Source organism: Parus major, chromosome 12 (assembly GCF_001522545.3).
Source record: "Parus major isolate Abel chromosome 12, Parus_major1.1, whole genome shotgun sequence".
NCBI lineage: Eukaryota > Metazoa > Chordata > Aves > Passeriformes > Paridae > Parus > Parus major.
The window spans coordinates 5,398,844-5,415,643 of NC_031781.1; the positions used below are offsets into that span (position 1 = coordinate 5,398,844).

General features: G+C 38.8%; 1 protein-coding gene across 16 annotated transcripts in view; it reads left to right on the forward strand.

The window, feature by feature from the left end:
• The window catches only part of PBRM1 (polybromo 1), a 56,361-nt gene that overhangs the window by 25,521 nt on the left and 14,040 nt on the right, over positions 1 to 16,800 (forward strand). For all 16 annotated transcript variants that reach the window (XM_015640700.3, XM_015640701.3, XM_019008068.2 and 13 more), the window contains 12 exons: positions 1,545 to 1,821; positions 2,632 to 2,737; positions 3,892 to 4,534; positions 5,415 to 5,626; positions 6,418 to 6,603; positions 7,437 to 7,594; positions 8,149 to 8,415; positions 9,783 to 9,928; positions 10,206 to 10,363; positions 11,022 to 11,205; positions 12,366 to 12,576; positions 14,996 to 15,197. In XM_015640700.3, coding sequence (XP_015496186.1) covers positions 1,545 to 1,821; positions 2,632 to 2,737; positions 3,892 to 4,534; positions 5,415 to 5,626; positions 6,418 to 6,603; positions 7,437 to 7,594; positions 8,149 to 8,415; positions 9,783 to 9,928; positions 10,206 to 10,363; positions 11,022 to 11,205; positions 12,366 to 12,576; positions 14,996 to 15,197 — 2,750 coding nt within the window. The remainder of the gene's footprint in view (positions 1 to 1,544; positions 1,822 to 2,631; positions 2,738 to 3,891; positions 4,535 to 5,414; positions 5,627 to 6,417; positions 6,604 to 7,436; positions 7,595 to 8,148; positions 8,416 to 9,782; positions 9,929 to 10,205; positions 10,364 to 11,021; positions 11,206 to 12,365; positions 12,577 to 14,995; positions 15,198 to 16,800) is intronic.

The window sequence follows — 16,800 nt, forward strand, 5'->3', positions numbered from 1 at the left end:
TCCATTCACTTGCTGAATGATAGCAAGGAAAAGAAGATCATAAATGCTGCTGATCACAGAAGTGAAGCAATGAGAGAAATTCCAGTATGTTGCTGGGAAAGGAAACCAATAACCTATGCAAAATTCATCCTATTGGGAAAATAACAGTTACCCAGAAGAAAGCTGTTTGAAAGTCCCCTTTTATGTATCAGATGCATGACACAAATCTTGAGGATTGGCAGGCCTTTTGCTATTTCTGCTTTGGTTTTGCTTTGCCTACGTCTGTTGAAATAAGTGAGAAAAACCTGAAAACACATTAAAATGGGGAATTTGGCAGTGTGTCTGTGTTCTGAAACTGCTCACCTGCTAGTGGGAACAACTAACCAACATTTGCCAACAGGAGTAATGTTTAGCATATAGAGCATATATTTTGAGCTTTCTTTGTTGTTAGTTTTCATTAGTTGCTTTGCTGATCTCGACAAGCAGTGAGAGATATCTGAGGCATGAGACAATGCTGAATTAGGTATATTTTAAATGCGTGATGAAAAGATCCCCATCATGGGAAATCTGTGTTGCAGTTTGGTTTCCAGTAAGTTGTACCAGGATATTTTGCACATTCTGCAATTGAAGGTAGTTTTTGTGGTAGGTGTTGTCTTTGCAGATAATATAATAGTCAAAGTTATAACTACCTGAGCAAGTCTTAAGGAGATTGCAGATTAGAAGCAAGTGCTTTATAGTGAGTGTATTACTGAGTGCCACAGTATCTGAGCTGAGACTATACATTATTGATATAAATTTTCTTCTCTCTTATTTGATTTGCTTTTAGGCCATATACTATGTGTGCAGGGAGCCATGTACTGTTCTGTGATAAGCTGTGTCTTGGCTGTCAGATTTCTTGAGACAACCATAGCAGCTGCACACAGGATGACTGTAACATTCGTAGGGATAGCATGTACCATTTTCTACCTGGGTTTGCACTCTTGGTGAGCTTTACTGACTTCAGGCTTCATTTGAATTGACAGATATTTAAGCAATTCTTTCTGCTACATCTTTGATATCCTTGCTTGCTACTGAAGAATGTACAAAATTACTCTGAGCTAAATAGCTCATATCTTTGGTATTCTGTGTTCACCAGAAGTAATCATGAATGTACTGACAGGAGGTTTTTACCCTGCTCACTCTGGGTCTTGAGCTCTTGGATTCAGATGCCTGATCCTGACTGGTGTGTTTTCTCTGCAGCTACAAAGTGCTCAGAGCTCCTTTTTTGCACTTTGAAAAATGCATTAGTTGATTAATTTTGTAGAACACTTGAACTCAAGGTCAGTGAGAGAAGAATCATCTTGAAGAGTTGTTTCCTGTTTCTGTGTCGGACCCCTGGTTATGATGCTGTTGTCATTTGCAAATACTAGTGCACTGTCTTAATGTTGAACTTCTTGTGTGTGTTTAGGTGGTTCTGGTTGTTTCTTCCTGGTAGAGGATAATACCATTTTGTTATTAGTGTTGGAAGTGGGGATAAGAGCCCCTGACATTTATTCTTTTCCTTTGTGTTCTCCTTAACCTGACAGTAAAAAGAACATACGAAAGCAGCGGATGAAGATCTTGTACAACGCAGTTCTGGAAGCTCGAGAGCCCGGCACAGGCAGGCGGCTCTGTGATCTGTTCATGGTTAAGCCATCCAAAAAGGACTATCCAGACTATTATAAAATTATCCTGGAGCCAATGGACTTGAAGATGATAGAGCACAACATCCGCAATGACAAGTACGCGGCGGAGGAGGCCATGATTGAGGACATGAAGCTCATGTTCCGGAACGCCAGGCATTACAACGAGGAAGGCTCCCAGGTACACACTGGGGTCAGCAGCCACGCTTCTCTCTGCTGCTTTGTAGACATAAACTGCTGTTAAGATGGTTTCACTTCAACTGATACACGTATTATTTCTTGTAATTGTTTATCTAAAGTAGAAATTCTCAGAACTTCTGAGAAAGGCTGTCTTAGAAGGAAAACAGCTTTGTTTTCATGGAAGTGGAGAGTGTGGGAGATCAGACTAGAAGACCTGATTTGTTTAGCTCAGCAAAATGAGTCTGAAAGGAATGTGGTTTTCATTTACAAGTATTTTTTTGGGTGTGTCTATATTGTGATGTTTCTCAGGCAGCAAGAACGATGTAAAACAGTATGGTGGTAAGAAACCTCCAACTGTTTCTGATAAGGAGCTTGATCAGTTACTGCACAGGTCTTCATCACCAGGATTGGATTTGAAGACCCCAGGGCTGTTCTAGTTTTTGTACCTTGATGGAATCACAGTGGTTCAAGGGATCTTTCATTGCTCAGCAGAGCATTTGATGAGGAAGTTGATAACACAACTGGCTCTTGCCATTTTGTAGTCTTTGGAATAGAAATACAGCTTAACTGGATAATTTCTTCAACATTTGTAGCTTCCTGATTTAGATGGTGTCATTAGTTCTGCTTACCTGTGCAAGTCAGTTAAAAAGAAAGGCTTATTTCTCAAATGTACACCTTAAATAAAATATTCCATTTTGCTTTCAGCTTTTCCAAATTAACATTTAAATGTTTCTTAGGAGCTAGTTCTAAACTAGTCTAAACACAGTAAACCTTGTTTTGGTTGGATTTTGATTATTTTACTGGTTAATAGGTATACAATGATGCCCATATGCTGGAAAAAATCCTTAAAGAAAAAAGGAAAGAGCTGGGACCCTTGGCTGAAGATGACGATGTTGCATCCCCTAAACTAAAGCTAAGTAAGACAACCCTGTGCATTGCCTTGTCTCATTTCGGCACTTACAGCACAATATGGATAAACAGATCTTCATTTTAGAATAGACATGATCTGCATAGTTGTTAAGACTGACAAGGAAAGCAGAATTATATTTTCAAAATCTTGTTAGCAATGGCATGTCTCTGTTATACAATAGAAATAAGTTGTTGCATGTAGTGTTTTCTAAGAAAAGTAACTTAGAGTGAAGAAAAAAGACTTGGGAATGGATGGAAGAATGTAGTCATATAGTGTTATCCAAATGTTAGATGGTGCATTATGTGCTCAGTCAAGTAAGGGGCTTCTCAAATTGAGCACATCTCTTAATTTCACTGGTTAAATGTCTGGGATTTCCACAGAATGATAAAAAAAAGTGAACTCGGTTTGACAGAATATTGAAAGCCGTGAAAAACATGGAAGTGAAGTTTGCTGCGTCTGTTCCTTGAGCTGTTGCTCTTACAAACTTGCTACTGCTCAAATCTTATGTTCTCTTAATATGTGTTCAGAACTGAGCAAACTGAGACACATAAAATTGCACAAAAACCTTAAAATAACTGCACACAGTCCTCTTACAAATTAAATATCCAGCTCCTAGGTAAAGTACAGGTGTAGAGAACTCTCAGGCAGAGTCTGTGCAGTGCAGTAACAGAGATCCTGAGTTAATCAAAAAGCCAGCCTGATAATCTCATGGGAGGCTTTAATTTACATTACATGTCATAAAGGAATCTGATAGTATTTTGAATACTTAATTTTCATATTAGTGATAGCAAAACCTCTGTGGTGACAGGATTTTTAACGGCTGCAGAGACAAATTCATGGAGAGCTGTAATACCCAAATTAGTTTAGAGTAGTTTGTTAATGATGTTTGGTAGGAAAAGACATTTTCCATGCTGAAGCCTGAGGAGGCCTTTGCCAGATGGAGCATGGAGCAACATATTCTGTTTGGCAAAAAGAACATTAAAAAAAAATTTATAGAGTTATTAAAAATGAAGGAATGGGCTCCATGTTGTAAGGCTTCTGCTCATACCATGAAATGGCTCTTCCATGAACAATTCTCCGATGGAAACTGGAGATGGACAAAGAAATGTGAAGTTCTTGGCTTTGTCATTTTAACTTCTTTTTTGTTTTTTGTCGTGTTAGGTAGGAAAAGTGGCATTTCTCCCAAGAAGTCCAAGTACATGACTCCAATGCAGCAGAAGCTGAACGAGGTGTACGAGGCTGTGAAGAACTACACGGACAAGCGCGGGCGGCGGCTGAGCGCGATCTTCCTGCGGCTGCCGTCCCGCTCCGAGCTCCCCGACTACTACGTCACCATCAAAAAGCCTGTGGACATGGAAAAGATCAGGAGCCACATGATGGCAAATAAATACCAGGATATAGACTCCATGGTGGAGGACTTTGTCATGATGTTCAATAACGCTTGCACGTACAATGAACCAGAGTCTTTGATTTATAAAGATGCCCTGGTCCTTCACAAAGTTTTGCTTGAAACACGGAGAGAAATAGAAGGAGATGAGGATTCTCATGTGCCCAATGTCACTTTGCTGATTCAGGAACTCATCCATAACCTCTTTGTATCTGTTATGAGCCACCAGGATGATGAGGGCAGATGCTACAGCGACTCCTTAGCTGAGATTCCTGCTGTTGATCCCAACTTCCCAAATAAACCTCCTCTGACTTTTGATATTATCCGAAAAAATGTTGAAAATAATCGCTATAGAAGATTGGACTTGTTCCAGGAGAACATGTTTGAGGTACTGGAGAGGGCACGGAGAATGAACAGGTGAGCAAACACTTATTTTTCAGGTATCCTTTATAATGAATTTTGCATTTAATGTTAGACAAAGGCTGAAGTTTTTTTAAGGTGTTTGCTTTCTGTGATATGGGTGTTTGGAAAACTAAATCTCAAAAGCTCTATCAGGTCTTCAGTGGAATGTTTGCTTTCTTTTGAAAACAAGGAAGAAGTTAGTTTTCTGCAGAGAGATAATTTTGACAATAATCTTCCAAAGGTACACCTTATGACAAACAGGTTCCTGCTAAATTTCAAATTGAAAACATGAAGAGAGCTGTTCACTAACTGCTCAAATAGTGAATTACTCTTTTGGAGCAATCACACTTGGGTGAGTTAAGGTAACACCATGCAAAAACTATGAACACTTGCAACTTCTTGTAGAGTTTTGCTTGAATTCAGTAGCCTTTCTGGGAATGTGCAGATGAGAGGTTGACTGTGAAGGGCAGGAGGTAAAAAAAAAATCTTAAAACATCTACTAAGAGGAATATAGATAATTAAAATAAGTCAGTTTTTAAATAGTACTGTTGTTACTCAGGTTTTCAGAAACTAACAGATTGTAGAGGTCCAGTGACAAGTAGCCTTATCACAACTAGTTACCTTCAATTTCCTGGCATTTCAGGACTGGTGTATACAAAAATCCTGTTTTGGGTGGGCTGTAATGCAGATTACAGTGGACTAACAGGTGAAGCATCACTTAATACTTCATGAATTCAAGTTAATCTCTGCTGCTGCTGTGAGTAAGCACAGAAATCTATTGGCAAAGTGAAGCTTTTGATGGATCACAAAGAGTGGTGATTGATGGGTGTGTTCAGGCTCCTGTTTGACTCTGCAGAAACTGTGTTCTTACCCTGTTGCTCATGTTTTTGTACAGGACTGATTCAGAGATCTATGAGGATGCAGTAGAACTTCAGCAGTTCTTCATTAAAATTCGAGATGAACTGTGTAAAAATGGAGAGATTCTGCTGTCACCTGCTCTCAGCTACACCACCAAGCATCTTCACAACGATGTAGAAAAGGAAAAGAAGGAAAAGCTGCCCAAAGAAATAGAGGAGGATAAGCTCAAAAGGGAGGAGGAGAAAAGAGGTAGCTAATTTTGTTCCATTAATTTTGAATGTACTAAATTAAAAATGTACCCATACATATGATGTGTTGTTCAGCTTTGCCTGCTGAAAGGACCTTAATAGTCTGCTTGTCCCTCAGTCCTTTATTTTCAAGTTATGAGAGATTTATTTTATTTTGATCCTTATCAGCCAGGCCAGAGGACTTTTAAGAAAGAGACATAGGTAGATATTAACCCTATGTGAACTCTTTAATCAGAATATCTCGGTGTACCAGTATTTATTTCAAGGATATTAAAAAAGAAAAAAATAACTTTTTACTTAAGCTTCTGCTGATAATAAACTTAATTAATATTTCCAATGACCTTTTAGTCATTTTCTTTTTGACAAATACTGACAGTGTTATCTATGATCATGCTTTTGACACTGCTAAAGAACTGAGGTTTGATAAGCCTTTTGTGTTTTGGCTACTGTGGATGTGAAGAGGAATGGGCTTGCATTACTTTGTAGGGCATGAAGTGTATTCTCAAGGTCCTTTATTTCACAGTTCCTGGTTGTTTCTGTCCATGCTCCATTGTGCACCATGTTTAAAGGAATAAATAAGCTCTCCAGTTACACCTTTACACAGACAGGAGCAGAACTGTTGGCAATTTTGTCCTTGAATCATCTTTCTTACATGGTTCATCTTCCCTCATGGATGTCAGCAGCAGTAAAGCCTGGTTACTCCAGGCCCAAAGTGAGGCACTGACATCAAAAACCTTGGCTAATATGGAAAGGTGACATTACTAACATCTGTTTTTCCTTTCTTGAAATAAGAAGCTGAAAAGAGTGAAGATTCCTCTGGATCAGCTGGGCTGTCAAATTTGCATCGGACCTACAGCCAGGACTGCAGCTTCAAGAACAGCATGTACCATGTGGGGGATTATGTGTATGTGGAGCCTGCAGAGGCCAACTTGCAGCCTCACATCGTCTGCATTGAGAGGCTGTGGGAAGATTCAGCTGGTAAGGATGTCCTCACTGCAGGAAAACTATAGGCTGAAACTTATTATTATTTTAAGCTTCTAATTTCTTTTTTTTTTTCTCTTGTGTAGATGTTACTTACTTTATTTGCAGAACTGCTTGGATCAGTGAAGTGTTTGGTTTTTTTTGTTGTTTCTGAGTTGCTTTTTTCTAAAGGATATTAAAAATAGAAAATTCTTGGGACAGCATGGGCTTTTTTTGGTGTTCATACCTGCCTACCCTTGAATTGTAAGCCTCTCAGAAATGGGATTCTGAGTGGGATGGACTCCTTGTAATTTAGGTGAACAAGAATGCTGTTTTTCTGTGCTGAGAAATCTGAACCAAAGATGGGCACAGGTTTCCTTTGATCCAGAAAAATAGTACATATTTGAAACTTCTTTATGAATCATTTTTATTGATTTGAGTTGTCATCATGTAATTTATCACAGCATAAAATGAAAGAAATATTTCTTAAAAAACTTAAAAACAATTACTTGAGATTCTTTAAATAATCAGGTGATTATTGTGTGGACATCGAGGCCTGAAAGTCAAAATCTATAAATAAGAATGAATTTCTTCTTTATTTTTCTGAGACAGGTTTTACTGGAGAAATAACAATTAGCTGGCTTTTTAAAAAACCTTGTTTTCCTTTTCTGGAAAGTTGAATATTTCCGTTTAAGAGCAGGTTGCTCTTAGTATAAATGACTACATGGCTATTTGATTAATCAGTCAATTGCTAACTGTTCTTACTTGACTCATGCACAAGGGAATGTCATCTTATGGTTTTTTCCTTTCTGTCTCCCTTCTCTTTTTTTTTGTTGTTTTTTATTTTGAAGGAGAGAAATGGCTCTATGGCTGCTGGTTTTATCGACCAAATGAAACTTTTCACCTTGCAACACGAAAATTCCTGGAGAAAGAAGTTTTTAAAAGTGATTATTACAATAAAGTTCCTGTTAGTAAAATTTTAGGCAAATGTGTGGTCATGTTTGTCAAGGTGAGAGTCTATTCAGATTAATTTATAAAACAAGTAATGCTTTCTGCTATTTCCTGTAGAGCTGTAGGCACTCCAACATAGAGACATTCCACTGATACCTAAATAAAATAGGACTTGCTTCTGTGGGCTGTTTGGATCTTCCTTTGCTTCCTGACATAAGTGGTTCACCCAGGTGATGGAGTTTCCCTGCGCTGGTTGATTTGTGCTTATGGTCACCCCTGGCTTGGTGAATGTGTCCTTTTTCCAAGTCAAAGCGCAGAAATCTTGTGATTTCAGGCTGCAGATCTTGTATTTTTTAATGCACTGGATTGGTAAATTAATAAAACCTAACTCTTCTCACATGCTAACCTGTACTGAATTAACCCCTTCTCCAAGGGTGGGATTTCTTGTTTGTTGTTATTCTTAGTAAAACTTGGACATCAAACTGGAAGAGAACTCAGCAAAGAGGCTTCTGACAGAAGCAGTGAAAAAACTGAAGCCACGAGAGGGAGTTCATTGTGTCTGTGGGGTGTGGGTGTTGCTGAAATATTTCATATTTTTCCTTCAATCTGCAGGAATATTTTAAATTGTGCCCTGAAAACTTCAGAGATGAGGACGTTTACGTGTGTGAGTCGCGCTATTCTGCGAAGACAAAGTCTTTTAAAAAGATTAAACTGTGGACTATGCCTGTGAGCTCTGTCAGATTTGTCCCACGAGATGTGCCCCTGCCTGTGGTCAGAGTCGCTTCTGTGTTTGCCAATACAGACAAAGCAGATGAGGAGAAACACAGTGAAACACTGGAGGACAGTAAGGTGGGAGAAAGTATCCTTCATCTTGAAAAGGTATGCAAGGGGAACGTTGATTGTATTTGACAGAGAATGACAAAATATTAGCCCTTGTGGCTTGGGGTTCACCACATCCAGATGCAATAATAAAATATAAATTGATATAATATTTATGTTATAAATTATATTACAGACATTTGTAAATTAACACAAAATATAACTAGATGTAAGAGAAAATAATAAACTGGGTAAATATTCGTTACAAGCCTTTTTCTTGTGATCATGTGATGGAGTTGGTTGGGTTTTTTACCACTTCAGAAAATTGCACTTTTACTGAAAAGCCTGCCCTAAGCCTAAAGAACCAGTAGAATTAAAAGTCTAATTTTAGTTCATGGCAGTGCTGAAATGCTTTGTTGTGTAGAATTTCAGTAAAGCAGTTGGTAGCTAGGCAGCAGTAAGTAATACAAAATATTTTATTGTTTGTGACCTGTTTGTGGTTTATAACTAGTTTATTGTCAAAATGCTAAAGAATATTTCTGTTCAACATAGTGGATAAAATGGTTCATTTATTGTACCTAGAGTAAGAAAACAAATAAATTTAGGTAAATGCATTAAAATCAGTTAAATATAAATAGTTTTGTCCACAATAAATTTAGAGCCTAAAAAAAATAAGAGAGTCAAAAAATATCATAAATCGCTAAAAAAAACTGTGAAAAATCCACTTTGCATTTTCTAACAGAACCTGAGAGCACATCCCCAGCACACCCATTGTCAGCTTTTGTCAGACACCTGGTGTGTATTAGTGTATTTATTCACATCATGACAAAAGATGGAATTAATTCTGCTGGGAGAATGAAAACTCTTAGGATCTTTTCCTTCTATGCCTTGGTGAGACAGCCTGTGTTTCCTTGGCTTTCTGGTAACCCAGGCTGAGAGATGAAATGAGGCACAATTGCAGTTTTTACTAAAAAGTAAGAAATTAAATAGGGCAGATGGTATGAATTTGTAAGCAATACATGGAATTCCTATTCTTGTATAAGAGAGTTGAATCATTATATTTTTGTGTCTGTTAGCTTGGCCATATATCCAGTTCTTGCTCCCAAAGCACATTACTGGGCTTTAAACCGTCAAAGTTGACATGGCTTGGCTTGGCCAGTTTACTTTGAAGCACTAGAACAAAAAAGGACCTGTAAATTATTAATCTGGCAAAGTTAGAGCTTTGTGAAATAGGAAAGCTTGTGACAGACATGGAGGGTATCTTTGGCTTTGCAGTTTTAATTCAGGAAACTTCCGTACACACATCTCTGCTTGGTGCTTACCTGTTATTAACATAAATGTTGAGCAAGGCCTTTTGCTGGAATCTCTTTATTTCTGTGCTTGGTTTTCCTCCTTCCTCAAGTTTCTAAATGCTTCTTCTTCTGCAGGACAAAGAAGATGTTCCAGTAGAAATGTCCAATGGGGAACCTGGTTGCCATTACTTTGAACAGCTCTGCTACAATGACATGTGGCTGAAGGTTGGGGACTGTGTCTTCATAAAATCACACGGCCTGGTGCGGCCTCGAGTAGGAAGGTAGGGGCAGCTTCTCTGTTTGCAGTTTACAGCTGTAAAAATAACTTGGATAAAAGAGGGGCTGGTTGCAAAAAGGTATAAAAGAGGATGGGAAAAAATGTGAGTAATTGTTACAAGGTCTTGATAGATTGAGGTGGAATTTTAGCTGCCTAATAAAAACCTGGTCCAGTTGTACAGTTGGAATTGGCTGTTCTGTATTTGTTTTCCACTGTTTTCCTACTGCCTCATTTGGGAGAAATGGACTTTCATTAATGTTGCTGGTTTGGTTTCTGTGCAGAATTGAGAAGATGTGGGTGCGAGATGGAGCCGCATATTTCTTTGGTCCAATCTTTATACATCCTGAAGAAACTGAGCATGAGCCAACTAAAATGTTCTACAAGAAGGAGGTGTTTTTGAGTAACTTGGAGGAGACCTGTCCCATGACTTGCATTTTGGGTAATTACTAACAACTTTAATCTGATGGACTACTTCTTTTCCTACACAATCTGAAGTGATTGAAGGCTATGTGTAGGTTTGATTCCAAGTATGTCTTTTTCACTGAGGGAGGGAGGAGATACTATTCAGTGAGTTTCTAATATCCATTCCTGCCTGTGGGACCTGTTGTGAGGATTCACTATAAGGAAGCTTTCTTACAATGTATGATATGAAAGTGAACATTGTTTACAGCCAGAGAACAGAAAACTCCATTTTTCTTGAAAATTAATGTAATTACTCCAATACATATTACCTGGAAAGTTGAAAGGAGGAGTAGGAGGTTGAAGTTTGATTTGTTGCAGAAGATGATGGCTGTACTTTGTTTTGGATTTAGGATGCTGTGATAAATGCAGTAACTGACAGTGATCAAGGGGGCTTGTGACTTTCTGTATTCTCTAGTTCTTAAAAAAAAATCCAAAAGCTGCATTAAGTTGCTGTGGGTTTTTTGTGAGTGACATTGTTTGGTTGGAATATCAATTGATGTATTTTCCGTAGTTGCGCCAAATTCCAGGAATCTTCCACACTTACGAGACAGGCAAAAAAAAATGGACTTTCCACACTTTTAAAAAAAAGTCTGAGAGTGTGGCTGCCTTCTTACCCAGCTCTTTCATTTCTGCAGGAAAGTGTGTCGTTCTGTCATTCAAAGACTTCCTCTCCTGCAGACCAACAGAAATCTCCGAAAACGATGTTTTTCTTTGCGAGAGCCGCTACAACGAAAGTGACAAACAAATGAAGAAATTCAAGGGGTTGAAGAGGTTTTCACTGTCTGCAAAAGTTGTAGATGATGAAATATACTATTTTAGGTAAAAATGTAAGGGGAATGAGGGGGTCACCTGAGCATTCTTTGGATTGCAGTGGACTGGCAGCTAAGCCCCCACGCAGCCTTTTGGTCACTGCCCCACAGTGGAATAGGGGAGAGAATCTGAAGGGCAGAAGGAAGAAAAACTCCTGGCTTGAGTTAAAAACAGTTGGGAAATTAAAGCAAAGCTACATGCACAAACAGAGCAAGATCAGTGGGCAGATGTTTGGCTGTTTCCTGGAAAGCAGGGCCTTGGCACATGGAATGGTTACTGGGAAAGACAAATGCCATAACCCTGAATGTAGCCTGTTCTTCCCTTCTCCCCATGTTTTATTGCTGAGCACGGTGTCAGAGTATGGAATACCCCCTTGGTTGGTTTGGCTTAGCTGTCCTGATTGTCTCCCCTCCCAAATCCCTGCCCAGCCCCAGCCTGCTGGGGCACAGAGTGGGGAAAAGGAAAGGCCTTGATGCTGAGCTGTTCAGCACTAATTACAGCAGGATGTGTTATCCACACCATTGTCTCACAGATCCAAAACACGGCACCTCTCGGCTGCTGTGCAGGGAATTAACCCCATCCCAGCCTGACCCAGGACACCCACACAAGTCAGAGGTGTAATTTCAAATAACCACACTCTTGGAAAGAAATCCAGATGGCATCTTTTTATGGTCTTCATACCAATGGATGTTTTCTTTTTCTTCCTCTGACTTCAAGTTGTTACTTTATCAGATTGGTACATTCTCTTGGATATTGTGAAAATACTTAAGTCCTCATTATGAGTAAGGAAAATCTTTTGGTGAATATTCATATTAATAAAACAAAAATATTAAGTTCTAACAAGTAAAACGTGAAATCTAAGGAAGCTGTGTTGTTAACTGCCTTCTATTGTACAAATTGTGTACTTGTATTAAAATCCCCTTCTAACTCATAAAAAATCCTTCTAACAAGTGACTGAAATGAAGCATTGGGCATAGATACAGAATTAGTTCTGCTCAGGAGTCTGAAAGGAAGCATAGTCTTAAGTCACCATCTTAAGTCACCATCGTTTCTATATTGTTCAGTCAGAAATTAAGAAAAGTTGATTTTCTCTTCTAAAACAAGTTCATTCTCCTGTAAGGTATGAGTCTGTTCTCAGCTCCTTTTTGTCTTCCTCCTCCACCTTCCAGAAAACCCATAGTTCCTCAAAAAGAGCCATCTCCTCTACTGGAAAAGAAGATTCAGCAGCTGGAAGCAAAATTTGCTGAGTTGGAAGGAGGTGATGAGGACATGGAAGAGATGGGAGAAGAGGAAGGTGATATGACTGAAACACCTTCTATGCCTCAGCTTCAGGCCCCCTTAGCCAGTGATTTGGATATAATGCCTTATACTCCACCACAGGTAAGGATTTTCCTACAGGAACCCTTTATATTCCACATTCTTTTTGCAATCCAAATGAGGAAAGTCATATTTTATCATATACAAACAAAGGATTTATACTGAAATTTACAAGTATATGGAGTAACTGACACAAAACAATTTTGGCATGTCCAGTATATGATATCCAGGTGATACTGTTTCATTCCATTAAAATATTTTTAAAGGAAATCATTCAGCTGAGGAAAACCCAGGGTACATTTTTATGTATTAGTGTTGTTTATAATATTGGGTTTTCTGTGACACTTATTCAGAAGTATCAGGCCTTTTATATAAAATTCAAATATAAAACTTCTTTATACAGCCCTGGAATTTGTATAACTGAGTGTGGAAGCAGAGTGAGGAACTGCCTTACCTGGAAAGTCAACTAACCAAAAAAGTTTGTTTGCAACTGGATTAAACCCTTTATCTGTGTCACCACACTCCCACATCCAAGCTAATGCCAGTCTTAAAGAGGCCATGGGAATGATCTGCTGGGAACAGGAGGGAGTTTCAGACACTTTTATGGCCAGCAATGTTGATTTCTCCTGCATTACATTGGAAGGATATGACCCCAGGGTAGAAATGTCTTTGGATGTTGTGAAAGAGTTGCTGAAATTGCAAGCTTTTGCCTGGTTTGAGTGTGATCTTTTGTCATGTGGGCACAATCAAATGTATTTTCCCTTGCAAGGTTGCTCACTGCTGCTCTTGTTTAACAAACTGAATTTTATAAGAAGCTTGAAAACTCTTGAAGAGTATTCCAGTAGAAGTGGAATTTTATCTAACAACTATTTAACCCTAAAACTTTTAAACTCTTTTTTCTTCTGCCAACAAAGACACTCTTATAACACCTAAGGATAGGAGCAGAGACAAGACAAGTGAATATGTGGTATTGTAGGGCTTGGCAGATAGGTGGGTGATACTTTCCTGCTGCAGTTTGCTATGAGTTGAATCAAAATACTTAAAAAAGAGGTGTGCAGCTTTATTCTTTGCTTTAGCAATATGGCTGAGAAAAGGAGTAAAAGGGGGGTCCTGGTTGATTTCTTCTTTTAGCAAGTCTTAATGTAAATATGCTGTTATCTGGCTCCAGTGAAAAAGACTGTTCATTTAAAAATGTGTGTATGGGAGATGGAAAAGAACAGAGAATGGAAGAACCAAATTTGGAATTCTTATGATTTCTCCAAGTCCTGTTTGCCCTTCCAAACTGATGGGGGGGTGGTTTACATTAAATTACTGTTCCCAAAACTGTTGCAAGAACTATGTAGGCTAAAACAGGTGGTAAACTTGTAGCTGTATTTGCAAATGTATCAGAGGCCAAATATATAATTAGATTTCCCTCTTTTTGGTTTGAGAACTGTCCATCTGCCAGTGTGGGCTTGCCCAAGAAGCCAGGATGGAATTGTATCTGCCCTGTGTATCATCCCAAACCCTGTGTGGGGTTTGCTTCACTTCCTCCAGACAAGTTGTCTTTAGGTTCATAATAAAAATTTCAAGGGTAGATTGCAAGTTAGTACAGTGAAGTTTAGAATCCCATTTAAATGGGCCTCAGTTCATCTTACTTAAAATGATAAGCAAGACTTTTTAAGCATCTTGGTATTACTAAAACTTTGTTTTTAGCTGAGAGAAGAGTGTTGAACTGCAGGGACAAAGAAGCAAAGAAGCAAGTTAGATGGAGTCAGTAACATGGTCAGAATTTCAGGAGAGGAAGTTGAATATATTCTGTTTCCTTTTTTGCCTCTACCAGGTACTTGGAAACAATGTCACTTTTCAAGATGTGACAGATTCATAATGTTTGGGGTATGAGAAAGGCCTTCAGAGGATTTTGATGTGATAATACATTTATGGGTCTTATTGGTCAAAGTATGGATGAATTACGTGACAAATATAAATGGAAGTGCTTTCAAAAATGGGCTCCAGCTGCAGTATCTCAGTATAGAGGTGTCAGAATAGGTTAATTTTTTGGTGGCTGAAAACATCACAGAGCTCTCCCTGGGGATATCCAAAGTAGGAAAAGCAAAGGAGTAGAATTTTTGTTACTCAACAACATAAAAACATGATGTGAATCTGTGGTGCAGGTAAACAGTGATCAGCAAAACTGGGCCTTGTTTTTTCAGGGAGAAATGGCTATTTACTTAATGAGAAGTGAACACTGGAGAGAAAAGAAGGTCTGGCAGGCAAAATAACATTTAGAAGGTGGAATGAGGGAGAGTAGGGATTGCAAAGGCCAGTTTTGCAGGAGGAAGTGGAGAAGCATTTTCCTAAAATGTGTGATGGCAAATAAAATATTTTACTTAACTTGTGTTGGCAACGTCTCTGAACAGCTCAATGGACGAAATCTGTGACGTGACACAATTCCTTTTGTTCTCTTTTGTGCGCTTGTGGTCATAACTGCTTTTTCTCACAGTCCACTCCCAAGTCTGTTAAGGGCAGCACCAAGAAGGAGGGATCAAAAAGGAAGATCAACATGAGTGGGTACATCTTGTTTAGCAGCGAGATGAGAGCTGTGATTAAAGCTCAGCACCCAGACTACTCCTTTGGAGAGCTCAGCAGACTTGTAGGAACTGAATGGAGAAACTTGGAAGCAACAAAGAAAGCAGAATATGAAGGTAAGTAAAAACTGAGATGCTGAACTCTTTTCTGCCTTTTTTCTTTCTCAGCACTTTCTGTTGTTCAGATGACAGGTTTAATAAAAGAAAATATTTATATTTGTGTTCTGGCGTACCTTAAAAAGAAGTTCATATTGAGAGATGACTGAAGAGGAGCAAAGAGCATATTTCAGTTATGTAGAGCACAACTGATAATTTAAATGTCTTTGCCACAAATAACCAGATTAACAAAGACCAAGAAAATGGGCACTAATTAGAAGTAAAGGGGTATGGAGCTTCTGGGCTAGAACTTAGTTGGAAAGATATTTTGTCAATGTTTCCTTAAGGACTGAGGGTTATTTTGGACAAAAAGCTCTTGAGAGCTGTAGCAGCAGGTAAGAAAGACTTACAGAGGAGTGGGGAAAAGTTCATTATTAAAAGTACTTAGAGTCTTAAGAGGCTTTGTACTGTACATATTGTAAATATGTCCTATTGTTCAGTACAGTATTTATCAACTCTTGTAACTGATTTTGTCAAGAAATTTCATATCCTGAAGTAAGCCTAGGAATATTTCATAATCATGAGATACTTTAGACTTATCTCTTGTCCCTTTATTCCCTTTTTCTCGGTTCCTTCCCTCCTTTCCTTTCTTTGCCTCCCTCCTTTTCTTCCCTCCCTCCTTTCCTTTCCTTCCATTCCTTCCCTCCCTTCCAATAGTCACTGTTTTAACTTTCATTTGATTAAAATAAAATACAGCTGATCTTTAACAGACAGCCTTTACCCAAGCCAAATACATGGATTTAACATCCATAGTTACTTCTCTAGTTAATAGCATGTTAACACTATTAACTATTGTATTGGTGCAACATTATTGAAAGAAAATGCTCCTTTGGATAGGAACATTTCAACACCTTGGAAAGTTATGGCCCAGTTAAGTTATAACTCTGAAAATGAGATTTGATAGGTTTTCTGCACACCCATAACTCAAAGGCTGCTTTGATCTTGAGGCTGAAAGCTTGCATGCTGTCACTGTCCACTCTCAACCACCACAGTCCTTTCTGAATTTTCAGTAGCACCTCTTTGCAGCTCTGGAGGGAAACATAGCACCCTCTGCTCTGTCCAAATTTGCTTTGCAAATGCTGCGAAGGAAAATGGTAACTGAGTTTCTTTCTGAGAATGCTGGGACCTTACTTTGTTCTGTAGTTGTTTCCTTTTACACCCTTCTAGGTGCATGTGTGATCTTTTTATTGGCAGATCCCTCCTTACAGCCTCATCCTTCAGCAGGAGGATGGCTGGCATGTCACTGCTTCCTCGCTTAGAGCAGCTTAAAGTCCTGCACTTCTGCAGGAAGGCTCTGTTTGTCCACCATGTTAATGATTGTCTGTGTGCTTCCATTTTAATCTTTCTTCTCAATTAAAATTTTCCAAAGCTTTTGGGGTTTCAGCTTCAGTTTCCCTGGCTTGGTGTCTGTCTTGAACTAGACTTACTTTTACTTAGTTTTGAGGGGTTGGGATGGGGTAACAAAGTGTCCAAACTGTGTTTGCTTATGGTGTGTGGAAGGAGAGAAACTTCACTGCTTCCCCTGTGAAGAGTCAAAATTCATGTGTTCCCTGGTGTGGATGTG